Source organism: Aulostomus chinensis, chromosome 13, assembly GCF_037954235.1.
Source record: "Aulostomus chinensis isolate RoL2024-O1b breed Wild chromosome 13, RoL_Achi_v1.0, whole genome shotgun sequence".
In the NCBI taxonomy this organism is placed as follows: Eukaryota; Metazoa; Chordata; class Actinopteri; order Syngnathiformes; family Aulostomidae; genus Aulostomus; species Aulostomus chinensis.
In genome coordinates, this window is record NC_141332.1 from 8,314,622 (window position 1) to 8,332,470 (window position 17,849).

The window sequence follows — 17,849 nt, forward strand, 5'->3', positions numbered from 1 at the left end:
TTCAATCAAAAAAGTGGCCCGAGGACTGGGTGAAATCTGCTTTCATGCCTCTGCTGAAAAAAGAAGACACAACAATTTGCAGCAAAAATAGAACCACTGCAATCAGCAATCATATTAGCTAAATAGTACTTAAGATTTCCATCAGTGCCAAAATAGAGGCAGAGACAGAGGAAGAACGAGCTGGATTCTGATCACACAAAGAGATCTGCAACGCTATCTTTAATTTGAAAATTGTGATGAAAAAAACAGCAAGAGGACAGCAAGTCGCCATACCACTGTTCAGGAGACTACAAAAAGGTTTTTGATACAGTCACATGCAGCCTTCTTCCTTATCTACAATATGGAAAGATAGAGCAATCACAAAGAACCTCACTCTCTTCTATGATCACAGGCTTTCCAAATTACAATTTACAGCACTGAATGCTGGGCAATAACGAAGGCAGACTGAAGAACACTCATAGCTTTGAGTTATGGTGCAACAGGGAGATGCAGCACATCAGCAAGCAGAAATCAAACAAGTATATAACTTGATACTTAGGCAGCGGTGAAAAACTCGGGCGAAACCAAGGCTAGTGAACGCTCTGTGAAGTAAGGGGCTTGAGAATGACATGCTGACGGGTGTGGGATTCTGATTACCAGGGGAAAAAAACTAAGCGCTGTACTTTTGATAACATCAAGGAGCTGACCAGTATGTCAAGGACAGAAGTGAGTCCTGCAGCTACGGAAAGGGAGAGCTCACATTGAGAGCCTCAAGAATGACGCTACTGCATTAAGAGGAAGAATCAAAGGAGACTGCTATAAAGCATTTCCCGACATATTTCACAGTTTTAATGTTTGGGCTACACACATAATTCTTCATCATATCTGACTCAATACAATCTTGATATATATGTATTTACTCATAAATATTTTAAGGTAATTTGAAGAGTAATAAATGCTCCTGCAGTAACATCCTGTCCCACCAGGAGGCCTGAAGCATTGCCCTCTGAAATAGTAGAAAGTGACATGAGGCCTAAATGACTGGCCTCAGTAGTTCAAATGTTTGCAAACGTTTCACCTCCATCACATACCTCGTATTTCTGTTGATAAAGTTAAACATACAAATAGCTGTGTGTAGTAATGAGTATGCCTATGAGCTCTGATGACACCAGCCTCTCTCTCTGCTCCTTCCGCCCTCATCCCCCCTTCCCTCCTCCCCGCTTACTGGCTGACCGAAGTGCCATTGTCTCGTTTCCTGTGGCCGCGCACGCAGCCCACCACTCACTGGCAGGCTGACATGCGCGCGCACAAGGATAGCCCCCCCCCCCCCCCCCCCCCCCCCCCGGGCAGGCGAGTTGGATGTGAGCGGATGGAGCGAGTTGCCTGCTGGACTCAAAAGTATTCCGCAAAGCAACGGCTACGTTCGCTACCTGTAAAAAAAAATCCCAGGTTTTGTTTAACTCCAGGTCAAATTTGAAGACTTGTTGACTCGGCGGCAGCAGCGGCGGCTCATCTGAGGGTGCAACTATGGAGTTTATCTTTTGACAGCTGCGCCAGTCAGACAAATATCACCGAGCAAGAAGGGAGTCGTCAGGATAACCTCAGTTGCCTGTAAGTTGGCTCTTATTTACGTCAAGACATTTATATTCATATTTACATATTTTGTTTGTATTTGAAAAGTTTGAGCGTGAGGCCCACAACATACAGTTCTATCTTCCACGTATGAAAAGCTTGAAAACACATGTAGAAATGTACTTGCAGGATTTAACTGCTGTGGTTGGAGGTTCACAATAACACCTTTCAATGTAATACAGTGTCATCAGAACTTATGATGGTTTAAGGGCTCAATCAGCTTCACTACACAGTGCCAACAAAAGTTGAACAAGTACAGATATGAACCTTTTTTAACTTTTCATCATGGCATCCAACTGGGTTTGCCAAACATTTCTTTGCTCTACATTCCTGTCGATTCTGATATGGCTTCGAGTGGTTGGTAGAACCACAGCACCTCATCTTAAATATTTGTAATATAATTACTCCCTCCAAAAAAACTATCACAGACATGCTCATTGTGACCTTATTTTATCCAAATGATTATCAAAACCCAGCACCATGCAAATTTGCACGAGTATTTCTAGAAACCATCATCTGATGAGGTGCTATCACGGAGGTGCTATGACCTTTTCTTTTAAGGTTGTCATCAACTAATTGGCCCTCTTCCAAGCAGACATTTTGCGAGGTCTTTTCAGGGTAAACACAGGTATAATTGATCAAATGAAATAGAGTTGCGTTCAATTTTGTGCGTTCAGTCAGTCCAGTGAGCCAGCAAGAACAATACCAGAGCCCCGCCCACTCAAATGTATCAGGGTTTTAATTCATGTTTATAAGTAACATGAAGTGAAGTTATTATTTACTCTGACATTACATGTTAAGATGGCTGCTGTGAAAAGGGTCAGTTGAAGGTATTATATGCAATATTTCAGGATTAGCTGAGACGAATGTAGAGCTTTCATGACATACCAGTATTGATAATCATGCTAGAATTTATTTTTTAAATATATCATGGCAATAAAACACATCCAGTAGGTAAGATAACTCTCACATCAGCTAGCTAACTGATTTACTGTCTAACATGTGGAGAATTAGCAGCCACGGTGTTTTGGCGTTATTCTGGATGCAGGCCAGCACAATGACATTGAGGTGCTCGGTCAGATTTGCAATGGATGACTAAGTGTGAAGACAGTGGACTACAGTCTGCTTTGGCAAAGGGACAGCTGGTTTTTATGTAAGTTAGCTTTTGTTTTGAACAGCTGTCCAGCACGTCTTCCCTGGCCAATTTGCCTTTCACTTCTCCTGTTAGTGTTTTTCAAAGCCCCCTTAGGTGCTTAGGTGATTAGGTGCTGTGACCGCTCTTGAGCCCATATCAGTCGCCTGGAACTAAGGCAGATATTTGAATCCCTCACCCACTACAATACTTTTAGGAGACTATGAAATTATGTTTACAAGATATTTGATAAAGTTCAACTGAACTTTTTAAATAATCATGAAAAGAATAGTTTGAATTCAGTTATGCGAAGTTAATATTGAAGTAAAGTTGGACGAACTGGATATGTAAGGAGACAAAATTCATGCTTTCTTATCTCTTTTATTTTTTGAATTTATGTCCACCATTGGACAGGGATGTTGTTTGATTGGACGTGTTTCATATGTGACACAAAGGTGACTGCAAGAAAGTCTGACTGGAAGCAGCTTTAACGAGCAGGTCACTGCCTACTGTTCCGGTGGTGGACATTCTCGTTTTAATAAACCTGTGCCTCAATTCTTTTGTACTGGGACAATAGATTACCTAATCTAGCCATGTGTCACTTGACATCATCGACACTCCTGCAGCTGTGGATGTAAACTCACTTACTGATTGACTAATCTACAGCCTTAGTTTGATACTTGTTTTTAATGTGGTACAGCACAGTACTAGTACTGCTATGGAATAGTATCACACAATAAACATTTTTCTCTGTTGTCTTTCCAGATGAAATCACACTGAATGTAGCATTTTTGACTGGCTGTTACATTGCCACACACACACACGCACGCACACACGCACATACATACATACATACATATATATATATATATATATACTTATTGAGTTGTGCTCTTAATTTCCCAAATGCTTCCAACAAAGTTCCAATATCCCCTTTAGCCACCAAGCTACTGACACCTTTCTATAGCACAAGAGCAATATGCTTCCATTCATTCAAAAAGTTCACTCATGTTATGCCATATAACATCTATTAGAATATATATGCATAAAAACACACACACACTCAGGGTTTAAGATGCTATCTGCAAAAGCATACATGGAGAGGGACAACCAAGTGGCGGTTGATAATGTATTGAAACATCTGTATGGACCAGTATGGACTAGAAGTACCCAAATCCCAAAGGGACATACCACCAAAAGTGGTTGAGAACAACAGGGCTAAGGTGCTGTGGGACTTCAGCTTCCACACTTACAAACAGCTACTGGGGAACCAACTGGACGTAGTAGTGGTGGATAAACAGCAGAAGAGGGCAGTGGCGACAGATGTGGTGATACCAGCTGACCAAAAGAAGGTTGAGAAATACCAGGGGTTAAAAGGACTGCTAGAACGGATGTGGAAGGTCAAGACTGACGAGGTCCCTGTGGTAGTAGGAGCCCTCGAGGCAGTGATACCCAAACTGGGAGAGTGGCTCCAGCAGATACTGGGAACGACACTTGAAACCTCAGTCCAGAATGGCCTAGGAACAGCAAAAATACAGTGTAGAACCCTCAAGCTCCCAGGCCCTGGTAGAGGACCCGAGCAAGAGGATGACATGGAACCACCCCGCAAGGGTGAGAGGGATATACCGTATATATATTTTTTTGAATGTTTGGTGCTGTTCATGATGTGTTTTTCACACGGGACAGTTTTTAGATTTCCTCTGTAAAAATGTATTCTGCCTCATAGTCAATTGATATGTGTGAAAGATGTCCTCTCAAACCTTTCCCTGTGTGCCTGGTTGTCATCCACTTCCAACAACTGCTGCCATCTTTTCTCTTGCAAGTGAGAGAAGGGAACAGCTGGATGTTAGAGTTGAGCCTGAACTCAATCCCTTCAGATCAATCGCTCCCAGAGGCCTGTTTCTGTTGCAGCCGCCATCCACTGAGTGGAGGGGGGGGGGGGGGACCCCGTAACTGTGCAGCTGTCCATGATCTGTACGTGAAATCTCAAAACACATGCAGCTGTACTTCTTGTAACCCATTACATACTCAGGCAGTTTTTGATTCTTTCAAGTGTATGTCAGCTACATTATTGATTTCTAGGCAAAGAAACAACATCAGCTGAATATGAAGGCAGTATTCTCAGGGGTCCTGGTTTGAAGCCACAGCACACAGAAGCCTACAGTGTGTGTGAAAGAGGACTGGCACATGTGAGTGTTTGCCTGCTTGGGTGTGTGTTTGGTGCAGATGGGTACAGTGAAAGCATTGTAAGAGCCGGTAGAGGCTCTGTGGGAGGCATGTGAAAACGCAGTAAAGATGTCACATTGCAGCTGGCACAGGACAGTGCTGACGGACGGCTCATGCTCACAGTGTTTCCATTGTGTGTGTATGGTGAGGGAATCTCCATGCATTTATAGACTCAATACTGAAGACTTGCCACCTCACTGATGGTTAAGCTTTGTTGTGTAACTGAAGGCTTGTGTAACTTCCATAAAGCCGTGGCACATTGGAGGACAATGTAATAAGTCTGAATACGTGCAGAAGAAGCTGTGATGTCCAGAATATTTAACAGTTAGAGCTTCCATAACACTGACTCCTCTAATTCCCAGAATACAGCTCTCCGTAAGGTGCCCCTTGCTTTCCCTTGGCTTTCACACACCACATTCCCAGTGTGTTAAACAGGCCACTTATATTAAATGATATGCCATCGCTTTCGAAGGCTCCAGCCCCCTTACGACCCTTAACAGGACAAGTGGTAGAAAATGAATGGATGGATGCATGGAACAATTACTTTTGGTTGCAGCTGTTAATGTTTAATTTGAGGCGCATGAGATAATGTGCATCTTCTACAATAAAAGACAGACACAGAAGTTTGATGTACTCATTTTCTGCTCTTACATGTGTCATACAATTTTCAAGACTAAACAAATGAAACATTTCAGAGTATTATAATAATTACACACACATCATCTCTTTTGGGTTTTGACTCTTACGACTATATAGGCCTCAAGTATACAAGAGCCTCATACCTGTTTTTAAAAACTATGAATTCAGTTTTATCAGAGGACGAGGAGTCACTTTTTAAAGCACAAATTCAACATTTTTAATTTGTCAGCTGCTTTTGGTACTGTAACTCACAGAAGTTATTTCACCATTAAAAAGAAGAAAAAAAACAAGAAAAGGTTTAATGAAATTATTTTAATTTCCATGGAGGACCTTGCATAGGTGTGTAATAATATAAAAGTGATCAAATAATTTGATGATGAAGTAACAACTAGTTACAAGTAATACCAAGTAATTGCCTAAGTATTGATATCGCTAACCAGTATATTATAATAGGTTAGAATATCAGACTGAAAGGGGGAACACTTTCAAAATGGCAGCATGGCAAATTAATGTAGTAATAATAATGACTTAATAAAAATATGGGAACGTGCTAAAGATGAGAAAGATTAGATGGAAAAATGAATTTTGCGATATTAATGTTGATGATGAAAATCTTATGGTATTTCTCATGCTACAAATCTGAAATTCTTCTGTATGTTCCAAGGCTTCCCTGTTTGTCAAGGTGATAACGTCACGTTTACTGCAGCAGTTCCTTACCTCTTACCACAAACACTTAATCATGAATCAGGGCAATAAACGCGAGTAAGAGTTCCCTTTATTACACACTATTATCCTAAGTATAGATTTATTACCATGTCATTACTCATGAAGAAAATACTGAAGTCTGTGCATAAATCAGTGCTTCCAGTAAATGCTAACTGGAAAGATCTGAGACACTTCAAACATGCCATTTGTTTCTACTCGGCTCAGTGGAGACTGTTTCTGTACTTTTATGGCTGTGAGTGTTTTTTTACCCTGAGTTGTGACGTGAATGACTATAGTTTGAGAGTGTTTCACCTCCTAATCTACAGTATGTGCTCCTGTCTCTGGCTGCTGTTTACCTCTCATTTGTGATGATGACAGTCTTAGCGCAGCATGCCACACAGCCTCTGACCAGATGACTCTCGAACGGATAACACAGAAGCTGGGTTATATGCACACCTGTTTATGTAAATAAAAATACAAAATGTTGCATGAAAATTTAAAAAATAATTCTTTTGTTCATTGTTAAGACATTGAAACAGTTTACACTTCTGCCTACTCCTATCTGTTTGATTATAACAATCAAGATGAAACAAAATGTGATATAAATTGTTTGTTTGACTGCTGTACATTGTACAATGAACAGATTAAAACATACTGTGGTCTGCAACAATGGCTCTTAAATGGTTTTTATTTCCCCAAAAAATTTCAGAATTGAGTTTTACCATCAGGGAACACATTTTCCCTGAATTTGAATAATTAATGATACTAAATTTGGACATTTGGAAGGTGTGATGGCTGAAGGCCAATCTGTTGTGTTGAACATTTATTTAGAGGAAGTGACAGTGGGATTTTCCTTTTTTCTCCACAGGAGGACTGACCAGCTCTGCAGCCCTCCATCCTGACTGTCTTAGCTTCTGTGTGTGCATCTGAATGTGCACGATGGCTTGGAGGGGGCTTGACTGGCTAATCCCCTGCTGACACATCCGACCCCCAGATATCCGCCCATTTCCTGAAGACTTTGGGGTAGATTTTCTTTTGTGAAACCGTTGCTGCCAACTGTCGCCATGGCGAGTTTGGTGCTCAATGAGACTGGGATGGAGGACTGTGGTATCGACGACTCCTTCAAGTACAACTTGTACTCAGTGGTGTATAGCGTGGTTTTCATCTTGGGCCTGATCACCAACTGTGCTGCACTCTTTGTGTTCTGCTTCCGAATGAAGATGCGTAATGAGACGACAATGTTTATGACGAATTTAGCATTATCCGATTTAGTTTTTGTTTTTACGCTACCATTCAAGGTCTTCTACAATGTTAACCGCCACTGGCCATTCGGAGATGGACTATGTAAGGTATCAGGAACAGCCTTTATCACCAACATCTATGGCAGCATGCTCTTTCTCACCTGCATCAGCGTAGATCGCTTCCTGGCGATAGTCTACCCTTTCCGTTCCCGCTCCATTCGCACACGCAGAAATGCAGCGCTGGTGTGTGCTGCGGTGTGGCTGACAATTGTGGGAGGAGGAATATCAGTGACTTTCTTCTCTACCATCAACAGTACAAACAGAGCTACAACCTGTTTCGAGGGCTTCTCCAAGAGCACCTGGAGGACATACCTCTCCAAAATCACCATCTTCATTGAGGTAAAGGCACTCATTATGGCACAATATAGTCTACACACCCTTAAAATGAATTTATTAAGCCAGCGGGGACACAAAATGAAGCTCATGGTCATGTGTTTCAATATCTTTCCAGATTGTGGGATTTCTCTTCCCCCTCTTGGCCAATTTGGTATGTTCTTCGCTGGTTTTGCGAACATTGCGGCGCCCAGTTACTGTTGGTCATGGCTGTGACAGCAAGAGACGTGTCTTGAGGATGATTCTTGTTCATCTTGGCATCTTCATCATCTGCTTTGTTCCTTATAATTCTATTCTCTTCCTGTATGCCCTGGTCCGGACCCAAGCCCTGGCTAACTGTGCTGTGGAGCGGTTTGCCCGAACTCTTTACCCCATCACTCTGTGTCTGGCCAGCCTCAACTGCTGCTTGGACCCAGTGGTCTACTATTTCACCTCGGAGAGCTTCCAGAAAAGCTTGACCATGGGAGGCAAAGGATCCGGCTCCAGGCCTGAGAGTATTCCCCGCAGTGACACTGAGACCCAGGAGACAGCAAACAGTCTCCCAAGAGACACACACTCACTGGCCAGCAATGGAAAAGAAACTAAAACATCTGAGAGTCAATTCTGACTCTACAGGGAAGAAGGACAGTAACGAAGGACAGAGTGGGTTTAAATGCCCTGAATTAAAAAATAGGGTGATCAGCTGTTTGCTCCTGGAAACACATAACTCAGCAGATTAGCAAAGTCCTGAGGTAAGTCCCTAGGTATGGCCTGGGCTTTACGAATTAATCCACCACTGGCGAGCAGTGGAATGTATTTGTGTTTATTATGAGCGAAAACTCCTAGGACTGGAGACTCAGCCACACCAGGACAATTCTGATAGACTGGAGACATGCAGAGTCTCTAAAACAGATGTAATAATTCTTGTGTAACATACACAAGCACTCAAAATTGCACTGGATTGTGGTTAAGATTGTGATTTCCGTCCGCATTGTTGGAAAACGCTGTTAAGTACTTGTGTAACACACTGAGCCCTTAAATTTTTTGTTATATTATCACATCACACTATGAACCTCTTTAGTCATTCTAACTCAGCACACCTGCTGAGAAAAACATGTCTCATATTGACATTTGGGGACACTAAATATTTCAAATTGCTTTCATGGCCTGCATTCAGTATTTCTGTCGCCTGCCTTGGCTGCTCATTTAACTGACTACTTGGTATGATCTTGTTGGATGTGAGGACCTTGGCCTGTGTGCTACTATGTCACAAGCCCAAATGCTTATGAATGGAGCAATGATCCATTGTTCTCCCCTGAATGAGGTTTCTCTGTCTTAATCTGGCCTTAGACTGCAGATCTGCTCAAAGTCTCTGAGACACAACAATGTACCACTCCGAAGTACAGCTGAGCACTGTCGGATAAATACTCAACCAAACACACGAAAAATAAAAGGAAAGTTACCATGAGAAATTGCAATTGCATTTACTTTTATAGTGAAATGTTACAGGTCATGGTGAACTTTAACACTGAAATATTACCTGCCTCTCAAAGGAAATAAATCCTATCAGCAATTTGATTTAAAATTTTTTTGAGCTAAATTATAGTTAGTAGGCCTGTTAGATAGTTGACAATAGACCTAAAAGGCACAAAATTGAGAAATGGAAAAAAAGGCTCAGTTTAGATGGTTTTGAATAGTTACAGGTGTGCAATAAGCTCTCGCAACATGATTCAGAAGGATTGTCTGTGTATTTCTGTCTGCAGATATTTGTATAGCACCGAATCACAACAAAAGTTAGCTCATGACACTTTGCAAGTAAAACAGGTCTAACACCACACTCCTTCAATAAATTTACACCCAACAATTCTCCATGGCCAAGCACATTGTGCAACAGCGGTGATTAAAAATACAAAACAACAACCTTCCTTTCAACAGTCAGGAACATCAGCCAGATCCAGGAACACTGAGAATTGCCGTCTCCTTTGACCGGTTGGGGGACAGAGAGCAGGACAGGAGGGCAAAGACAAAGACAGATAACGGTAAATGACAGATATACAGAAGGAAAGAGAGGGACCAATAAAGAGGGAGAGAATGACAGACATACACGCAGGAACTGCTCGAAGGAGAAAGACAGCAAACAATAACAACAGCTGGCTATGGATAATAACATCTACAGGTTCCTCAAGCAATCAGTTTCAGCATATGATGGATTATGTACTAGCAAACAGAATGCTGATATTAATGCTGGTACAGTATTGAGAATACTGATTTAAATACTACAAGTACTAGTACTAATACTGATACTAAGGGTGGCATCTTCAGGTCTGTAGCCTGCTCCAGCATTAGCATCAGCCAGGACATTGAGGAAGCACAGAGGGTCTGATGAAGAAGACAAGTTAGTGACATGTATGAGTACAGGAGGACAGAGAGGAGGGAGAGAGAAGCCCAGTGCACCATGGAGATCCCAGCAGTCTAAGCCTATAGCAGAATATCTAAGGGCCAGCCTAAGCCAGCCCTAACTATATGTTTTCTCAAAAAGGAAGGTCTTCAGTCTACTCTCAAATGAACAGAGAGGGTGTCTGCATCCCAGACCGAAACTGGGAGACGGTTCCACAGGAGGGGAGCCTGATAGCTGAAAGCTCTGGCTGCCCATTCTACTTTCAGAGACTCTAGGCACACACATCAGTAACACTGCATCCTGGCAGCAAAGGGTTCTAGCTGGATCGTAGGTGACTATTAACTCTTTTAGATAGAAATGTGCCTGATTGCTGAGGACTTTGTATCTTCGAAGGAGAATTTTGAATTCTATTCTGAATTTGATAGGGAACCATGCAGAGAAGCCAGTACAGGAGAGACATGGTCTCTTCTACTAGTTCTCGTCAACATGCGGGCAGCAGTGTTTTGGACCAGCTGGAGAGTCTTTAGGGACTTACTGGTGCAGCCTGATAGGAGGGAATTGCAGTAATCCAGCCTGGAAGTGACAAAAGCATGGACTAGTTTTTCTGCATCCTTTTGAGACAGGATGTGTCTGATCTTAGCAATGTTACATAGATAAAAGAAGGCCGTCCTGGAGATTTGATTTATGTGGGAGTTAAAGGACAGATCCTGATCAAAATAACTTCCAGGTTCCTTGCTGTAGTGCTGGGGGGTCAGGGTGATGCCATCCAGGGTACCTATCTCATTAGATAGGGTGTCTCTAAGATGTTTTGGGCCCAGCACAATAACTTCAGTTCCAGTCTCTGTAATAGGATGTGTTGGTCAGTGGTATCAAAAGCTGCACTAAGATCTAACAAGTCAAAGATGAGTCCCTCGTCTGATGCCAGTACATTGGTAACTTTGACTAGTGCTTTTTCAGTGCTATGATGAAACCTGATTGGAAATCCTCTGATAAGATATTGCTTTGAAGAAAGTCACACCTCTTTTTAGTTATTGCCTTCTCCAGAATTTTGGAGAGAAAAGGAAGATTTGATATTGGTCGATAGATGGCCAAAACTACTGGATCCAGAGTTGGGTTTTTTTGAGAAGGGGCTTAATTACTACTGCTTTAAAGGATGGAATGTAACAAGATAACAGTGACACATGGATTGTATCTAAGAGAGAGGTGCTAAGTAGGAGTAAAGTATCTTTGAGCAGCTTAGTTGAGATGGGGTCTCGGAGACGGATAAATGGTTTGGATGAGGAAATTGTTGTTAAGGTCACTGGGAGAAAAGCTATCCAGGCATATGCCTGGGCCTGCAGCTCCCGCTAAGGTTCTGGGTTTATAGATGATGTGTTGTCAGCTGATGGCAGGCATATGCAGCAGCAGGAACAGAAAGACAGCTGATCAAGTGGAACAGCAAGGAGAATGACTATTGAGGGGTGATCAGAACATGACAAGGAAATAAAAAGACTAGGAGTGTTGAAAATAAATAGAACTGGGGATTATCTCCCTGACTGCTTCATGTTAAGAACAATATGGCCAGAAAATGGAAACAGAACACACACACACACACACACACACACACAAAATTCACATTGAAAGTGTTGGCCTAGCCTGACCTCTAGTGGCTATTTTGTATGTTCTCTGCGAGGCCCACCTGATTTGGGATGCTCAAACGTTCCTCATGGGAGGGCCAAATAGAAATTTTAGAGTTTGCCTTTACCCAAAACCAAACACACATTGTATTGTTCAAGTACAAAAAAAAAAAAGAAATCAAATATTTTTGAAGCTTTTACATTGTTGAATAAGGACTTAATATAGCATGTTTAAATGAATTTACATCATCCATCCATCGATTTTCTATACAGCGTATTCATTAAGGGTTATGGGAGGGGCTGGATCCTGTCCCAGCTGACACTGGGCGAGAGGTTGGGTTCCCCCTGGATTGGTTGCCAGTCCATCAGGAGCAATTAGGGGTTCAGAATCTTGCTCAAGGACACTTCGACATCATCACTGGGGGAAGCAAGGATCAAACAAACGAACCTTCGGTTGCTTGATGGCCGCTCTACCTCTGAGCTATACTGCCCCCGAATTTTCATCACATTCCAATATAATTAGTGCAGGTACTATTTGAAACAATCACAACCAAGAGAACCCAAATCCATTGTCTTCCGCTTATTCCTGTTAAGGGTCGCGGGGGGGGGTGGAGCCTATCCCTGCAGCCACGGGCGAGAGGCGGGGTTCACCCTGGACAGGTTGCCAGTCCATCACAGGGCCAACACATGGAGACAAACAACCATTCACACCTACGGTCAAATTAAGAGTATCGATCAGCCTCGTCCCCATTTGCATGTCTTTGGACTGTGGGAAGAAACCGGAGTACCAGAGAGAACCCACACAGGCACGGGGAGAACATGCAGACTCCACACAGAAAGATCCCGTGCCCGAGCCGGGACTCGAACCCAGAACCTTCTTACTGTGCTTTTTACATTGACAAAAAGCAAACGCAGCAAAAAAATTGAAACTAATGCCTGATTTTGAGCAGCCCTCCACTGGAGTCTACCAACTATCTTAAGACTTTATTTGTAATAAAAATTATTTTTAGATTAACGGGAAGCAAAATAAATAAATAAAATTGAACTTTATTGCCTGACACTGGGCAGTCTTGCACTAGACTCTCCCGACCATGTGATGCCACATGAAAGATAGATAGATAGATAGATAGATAGATAGATAGATAGACAGATAGATAGATAGATAGATAGATAGATAGATAGATAGATAGATAGATAGATAGACAGATAGATAGATGATAGATAGATAGATAGATAGATGATAGATAGATGATAGATAGATAGATAGATAGATAGATAGATAGATAGATAGATAGATACTTTATTGATCCCAGAGGGAAATTCGATACCAGAGGCAATACCAATAAAACACAGCACACATTTCACAAATACTTTGGCAATACTTAAACTAAATAAATAAATCTATAAAAAAGTCAATAAACATAATTCAGTAGTGCAATGTTAAAATAGTATTATCTGTACATCCCTGTCTACAAGCAACTGCACAGGTAGCTTGCAAGCCTCTCGCAAGTGTGAATGTGAAAGTGAGAAGTGGGGTTTAGAATTGTATGTTTTGAAATGCTTAAGTGTGGGCGTAGCCTGCGAAACTCCCTACGGTGTTATCTGAAGGTGAATTTATATTTTTGAAATGGTGTGATACTTTTGCCTTTAAAAAAGGAAGCTACTATTATTAATTTAAGTATAATGGTAATTAAATGTATAACATGCTCCAGGGGAAGCTAATTTTTTGATTGAAAGTTTTTCCTCCTCAATCAGGGTGTGTCAGGCTGATGAGTTTTTGGTGATTTATCAGTATAGAGCACCTTGTTTTCCAGAATTTGTATGTTTGTTACACAAATAACCTATAGGAATAATGTCATCCTTATCCCCCAGGAATCTGTACATCACAGGTTGAATTTAAAAGAGATGTCCAGTCCATGTAAGATGACTTTTTGGGCTCTGTAGCAGTCTATAAGCAGGTGCTGTTGTATTATATATACATCAAAGAAAGGCACTGGACATACTTCTGTTTTCACATGATATCACTAAAACCTTTGTTGAGCATTGGTTTTGCCTTTAAAGACACGTAGAACTTTCTTTTTTTTATCAAAAAGCAAATAACTGAAATAGCCACCTCATCATACATACACAGAAAAAGCCCAAATGAAAAGTTGTACTCACTTTTCTTTGCTCTCATAGAAAACAACACAGGAAATGAAGTGTAGTATTTGATGGGGAAGTGGGAAATGGTTGCATCAATTCTAAAAGCTGCATGAGTCAAGCTGTGACAGCGCTCTATTAATATGGGGACATTCTTTATGACAGTATGTAGATGCTCACACCTCAACGTACCCGCTGTTTCCAGCACCTGCTTCAGCAACCCTAAACTTTTCTGAGGTAAGCAATTTATTTATTTGTTTTTTTATTAACTTCACACAATCCCACTAAGTTTTCAGCTTTGCATTATCAAGGACTCGGTCAGAAAGTACAGGCATGAAGGCAGCCCCTCCTCTTCCCCAGATCAAAATACCCAAGAAACTGAAAGCTGTTGAGTTTGAGAACAGCCCTTTGCAAATTCAATCAGACACCACCTAACTCGCTAACACCTATCCTGTTTACTACTGTAACCAGCAAGAAATGGGTTTGTACATCAGTCTGCTGTTTTAAGAGGAGTGTGAAGCTGCCGCAGCATGCAGTCACTGCGGGTTACACGATCTGACCAGCAATCTTCACGCCTACGGATCATTTAGGGAGGAAACACAAGGTAATGACGAAATAATGATTATAACATTTTAAAATCCTCATCCACATTGCACTATCTGATCACCATGCCTATATTTAATGTCGATTTTTTTCAAGTCATATACTGTTTGATTTTAATCTAAATATGTTGTGAGGGCAAAATGACAGCAAATAAAACCGTCACAGCATGTCTGTTGTCCCTCTGGGTTGGAAGAGGAAGGGTGTGGTCTTGTCTAGATGCCAGAAGGAAGGACAATGTTCAGCGATAAGCTGAGTAATTACGTCATCTTTCTTCAGACATGTCCTGCTGCAATCGTTGGCCAGACAGGCACTATTTTGATTTATGACAAAGTATTAGTGTTGCCATGTCTCCTGGCATTAAATGACACTACAAAGACATAAAAAGGAAGAGACGAAAAGGAACAAGAACACTTTGATAACATGACCAAGGGGGAAAAAAAGAATCCTCAGTTACAATTGACGTAGAATGGACAATGCAGATATAGAGTTGAGAATTTGTTGTTGTTGTTGTATTTCAATATACAACCAGAGTGTGCATCACTTTTTTCTCCTTTCAACCCAATTGTGCATCAGCATGCTGAACTCTGTTTGAGTGCAATTGACAGTAGAACAGCAACTAAGACAGCCAAACCAAAAGCGTTTTGATTGATTTTTAGCTCATAATCAAAGTATTCATGGATTACTGAGCCTACATCTGACTTGGTTTAAACCAGACTATGGGTTTGGGATTTTGTCAACAGCAACAGTTTTGCTGCTGCTTGAGGTTGTTTGCCATTGGGTGCCATATGCTCCAAGCAAATTTTACATGGCTGGTTCTTTGTGCGTTCACAATGTGATGCAGGAGGGAAAAAAAACACCTTCGCATAAGTTGTGACTTGAAAGGCAAATAACACTTTTTGGGTGAAGCGTGGATTCAGGATAAAGACTATGCACTTCTTGTGCTTTTGCAGGTGTTATGGTTGTCTGACTGACAACATGAAGACTGTTGAATTATGCCACTACTTTTTGTTACAGAGGGAATGACTCAAAATACGTCAGGACCATGGGATGAGTCCCTGATGAGCTCACCATGCAGCCACAATATGAGCGAATGGGAACAGCATATGGACCAGTTGTACACTTACTTCTACATTTTGCTTTTCATCCCGGGGCTGCTGCTCAACACCACCGCTTTGTGGGTCCTCTGTAGACATATTAGGTATACACATACAAACACACACAGCCTCAAGTACATTCTGGACATAGTTAACTTGACTTTGCATCACAGTAAGAAGACCAAAGCGGTGATCTTCATGATAAACCTGGCGTTAGCAGACCTTGCCCACATCCTCTCTCTGCCCCTGAGGATTTATTATTACTTCACACATGACTGGCCTTTTGGACGCAGTGCCTGCTTGTTCTGCTTCTACCTCAAATATCTCAACATGTATGCTGCTGTCGCCTTCTTGGTAAGCAGCATGAAAATTTTCAGCAATGACATTAAGATACCTTAAAAGAAGGAAGGTCAAAAGTGTTCAAATGTCAGCACGTTTGATAAATGTGGCATTTGGAAATATAGGAAGTCATTGAGTTCAAAGTAGTCACACCATTCTCCTCACTTCTTGGAACAAGTTAACTCCCTGTGGCTTTAAATCTTTTTTCCCAGGTGTGCATCAGTGTGCAGAGGTGTGTGTTCCTGCTTGACCCCTTCTCAGCTCGTCGGTGGAGGCGGCGCTATGACCTGTTGATCAGTATAATAATGTGGGTGGTGGTCAGCTTGGCCTGCTCGCCTTTCATTCTCATGCGAAGCAGCAGCACCAACCCTGGTAATAGTGTCATCTCACACAGCATCTTCAACATGTCCTATTTTTTTGAGGGCACTTCTACCCAACCTCCCATGGCTAACATCAAGCACTATGGGCCATCATTGAGCCCCAGCAGATATACGAACGTGTCCAGACCAAGCTCTGCCAAAGACAGCTGTTTTAAGGATTTGCCTATGCGTCGCCTGCCCCTCTCTTTGGCTGTCACAATGATGAGTCTTGCTGAGCTGTTCGGTTTCTTGATTCCTTTGGCATGTATCAGTTACAGCTCCATCCGTATCAGCTGGTCCCTCAACCACAAAAAGGTTCAGCAGGACTCCACATTACTCAATTCCTCAGCACACCGCCGCCTTCAGTCGGTCACCTCAACGGATCATGACAACCAATCAAAGAGTGACAAACAGCGTGCCCTGCGGATGGTTCTGAGCTGCTGCGCTGTCTTCTTGTTTTGCTTTGCCCCCTACCACATTAATTTCTTACTCTACCTGATGGTGTCTCAGGGCATTGTGTCTCACTGTGCTATGAGGCTGGCTGTGAGTCAGTTTCACCCAGTGTCTCTGTGCCTGGCGAGCCTGAGCTGCTGCCTGAACCCTCTGCTCTATTACTTCCTAACAGCTGAATTCAGATTGCACCTGACCAGGCGCACCTCCTCATTCACCTCCTCGCTGCTCTCCTCTCCCATCAGCTCCCCATCTGGGCATGCTCCACACAGACTGATGAGCTTGGAAAGCAGCTGCTCGGGCTGACAGAAGCCACAAAGAGAGCCAATATTCTATCATAAAATAACAGAGATAAACAATGGTCTCAACATAAACAGAAAGATTCTGCTGAGCTTGAACACATTTGACCAGATCTGAGCCAACAATAATATTCCTTCGCATAATTTTCTCTCCCTGTACAAAGTGATTGTATATGCTTTGACCTCATCACCTTCCAGAGGATGCCTGTGATGCATTTCAGTGTGAGCACGCACAATACCTACAACTGTTGATGTGTCCTGTACTCAGATAAACAGCTACAGTAAAAAGTGAACAACTTTGAATAAGCTGTATCATAAACACCACTGTATAAAAAGGCTCATGAATGTTCTTCAAATAAAAGCTTCTCTTTGCTGTTTGTCTGTAAGTTTACTTTATAGCTAAGGCGCAGATGGCACATTAAACCATATACAGGCACAGTTTTGCAAAACTTCCTCTTGCAGCACAAAATGGTGAAGACAGTTTTCAGCAGTTGAAGCAGCGCTTAACAACCGGAAGTGGCTTGGTTGGTTTTTTAAACGGAAATTCAGGCCCCAGCCACCCCTTCTGCATTTGTTCAACCCCAGTGAACACAATGGTGCTGCAGGAAAATACACAGTATGCACAC

General features: G+C 42.1%; 2 protein-coding genes and 1 long non-coding RNA gene across 5 annotated transcripts; 2 read left to right on the forward strand and 1 right to left on the reverse strand.

Moving 5' to 3' along the window:
* Window positions 1-10: 10 nt before the first annotated feature.
* LOC147250760 (uncharacterized) lies at window positions 11-14,121 on the reverse strand. Its single transcript, XR_015119118.1, has 3 exons — window positions 14,101-14,121; window positions 6,670-6,769; window positions 11-53 (listed from the first exon to the last, which is right to left on the reverse strand). It is a non-coding gene; the product is annotated as an uncharacterized LOC147250760 (long non-coding RNA).
* On the forward strand, window positions 1,330-10,811 carry lpar4 (lysophosphatidic acid receptor 4). Its single transcript, XM_086223017.1, has 3 exons — window positions 1,330-1,590; window positions 7,182-7,953; window positions 8,066-10,811. Exons 2-3 carry the CDS (start codon window positions 7,378-7,380, stop codon window positions 8,552-8,554), a joined length of 1,065 nt encoding a protein of 354 aa, XP_086079143.1. The 5' UTR covers window positions 1,330-1,590; window positions 7,182-7,377; the 3' UTR covers window positions 8,555-10,811.
* On the forward strand, window positions 13,933-17,596 carry p2ry10 (P2Y receptor family member 10). Of its 3 annotated transcripts, none has more exons than XM_086223014.1 (4): window positions 13,933-14,316; window positions 14,551-14,683; window positions 15,697-16,130; window positions 16,328-17,596. In XM_086223014.1, exons 3-4 carry the CDS (start codon window positions 15,702-15,704, stop codon window positions 17,228-17,230), a joined length of 1,332 nt encoding a protein of 443 aa, XP_086079140.1. In that variant the 5' UTR covers window positions 13,933-14,316; window positions 14,551-14,683; window positions 15,697-15,701; the 3' UTR covers window positions 17,231-17,596. The 3 variants fall into 3 exon arrangements, with proteins under 3 accessions (XP_086079140.1, XP_086079141.1, XP_086079142.1); XM_086223015.1 differs by having other exon boundaries at window positions 14,555-14,683; XM_086223016.1 differs by lacking the exon at window positions 13,933-14,316 and having other exon boundaries at window positions 14,351-14,683; window positions 15,697-15,880; window positions 15,950-16,130.
* Window positions 17,597-17,849: the final 253 nt, after the last annotated feature.

Coding starts and splice junctions, on each gene's coding strand:
- p2ry10 (XM_086223014.1), top strand. CDS start 15,702: ATGACTCAAAATACGTCAGGACCATGGGATGAGTCCCTGATGAGCTCA. Junction 16,131..16,327: donor ATGCTGCTGTCGCCTTCTTG/GTAAGCAGCATG, acceptor CTTTTTTCCCAG/GTGTGCATCAGTGTGCAGAG.
- lpar4 (XM_086223017.1), top strand. CDS start 7,378: ATGGCGAGTTTGGTGCTCAATGAGACTGGGATGGAGGACTGTGGTATC. Junction 7,954..8,065: donor AAATCACCATCTTCATTGAG/GTAAAGGCACTC, acceptor ATATCTTTCCAG/ATTGTGGGATTTCTCTTCCC.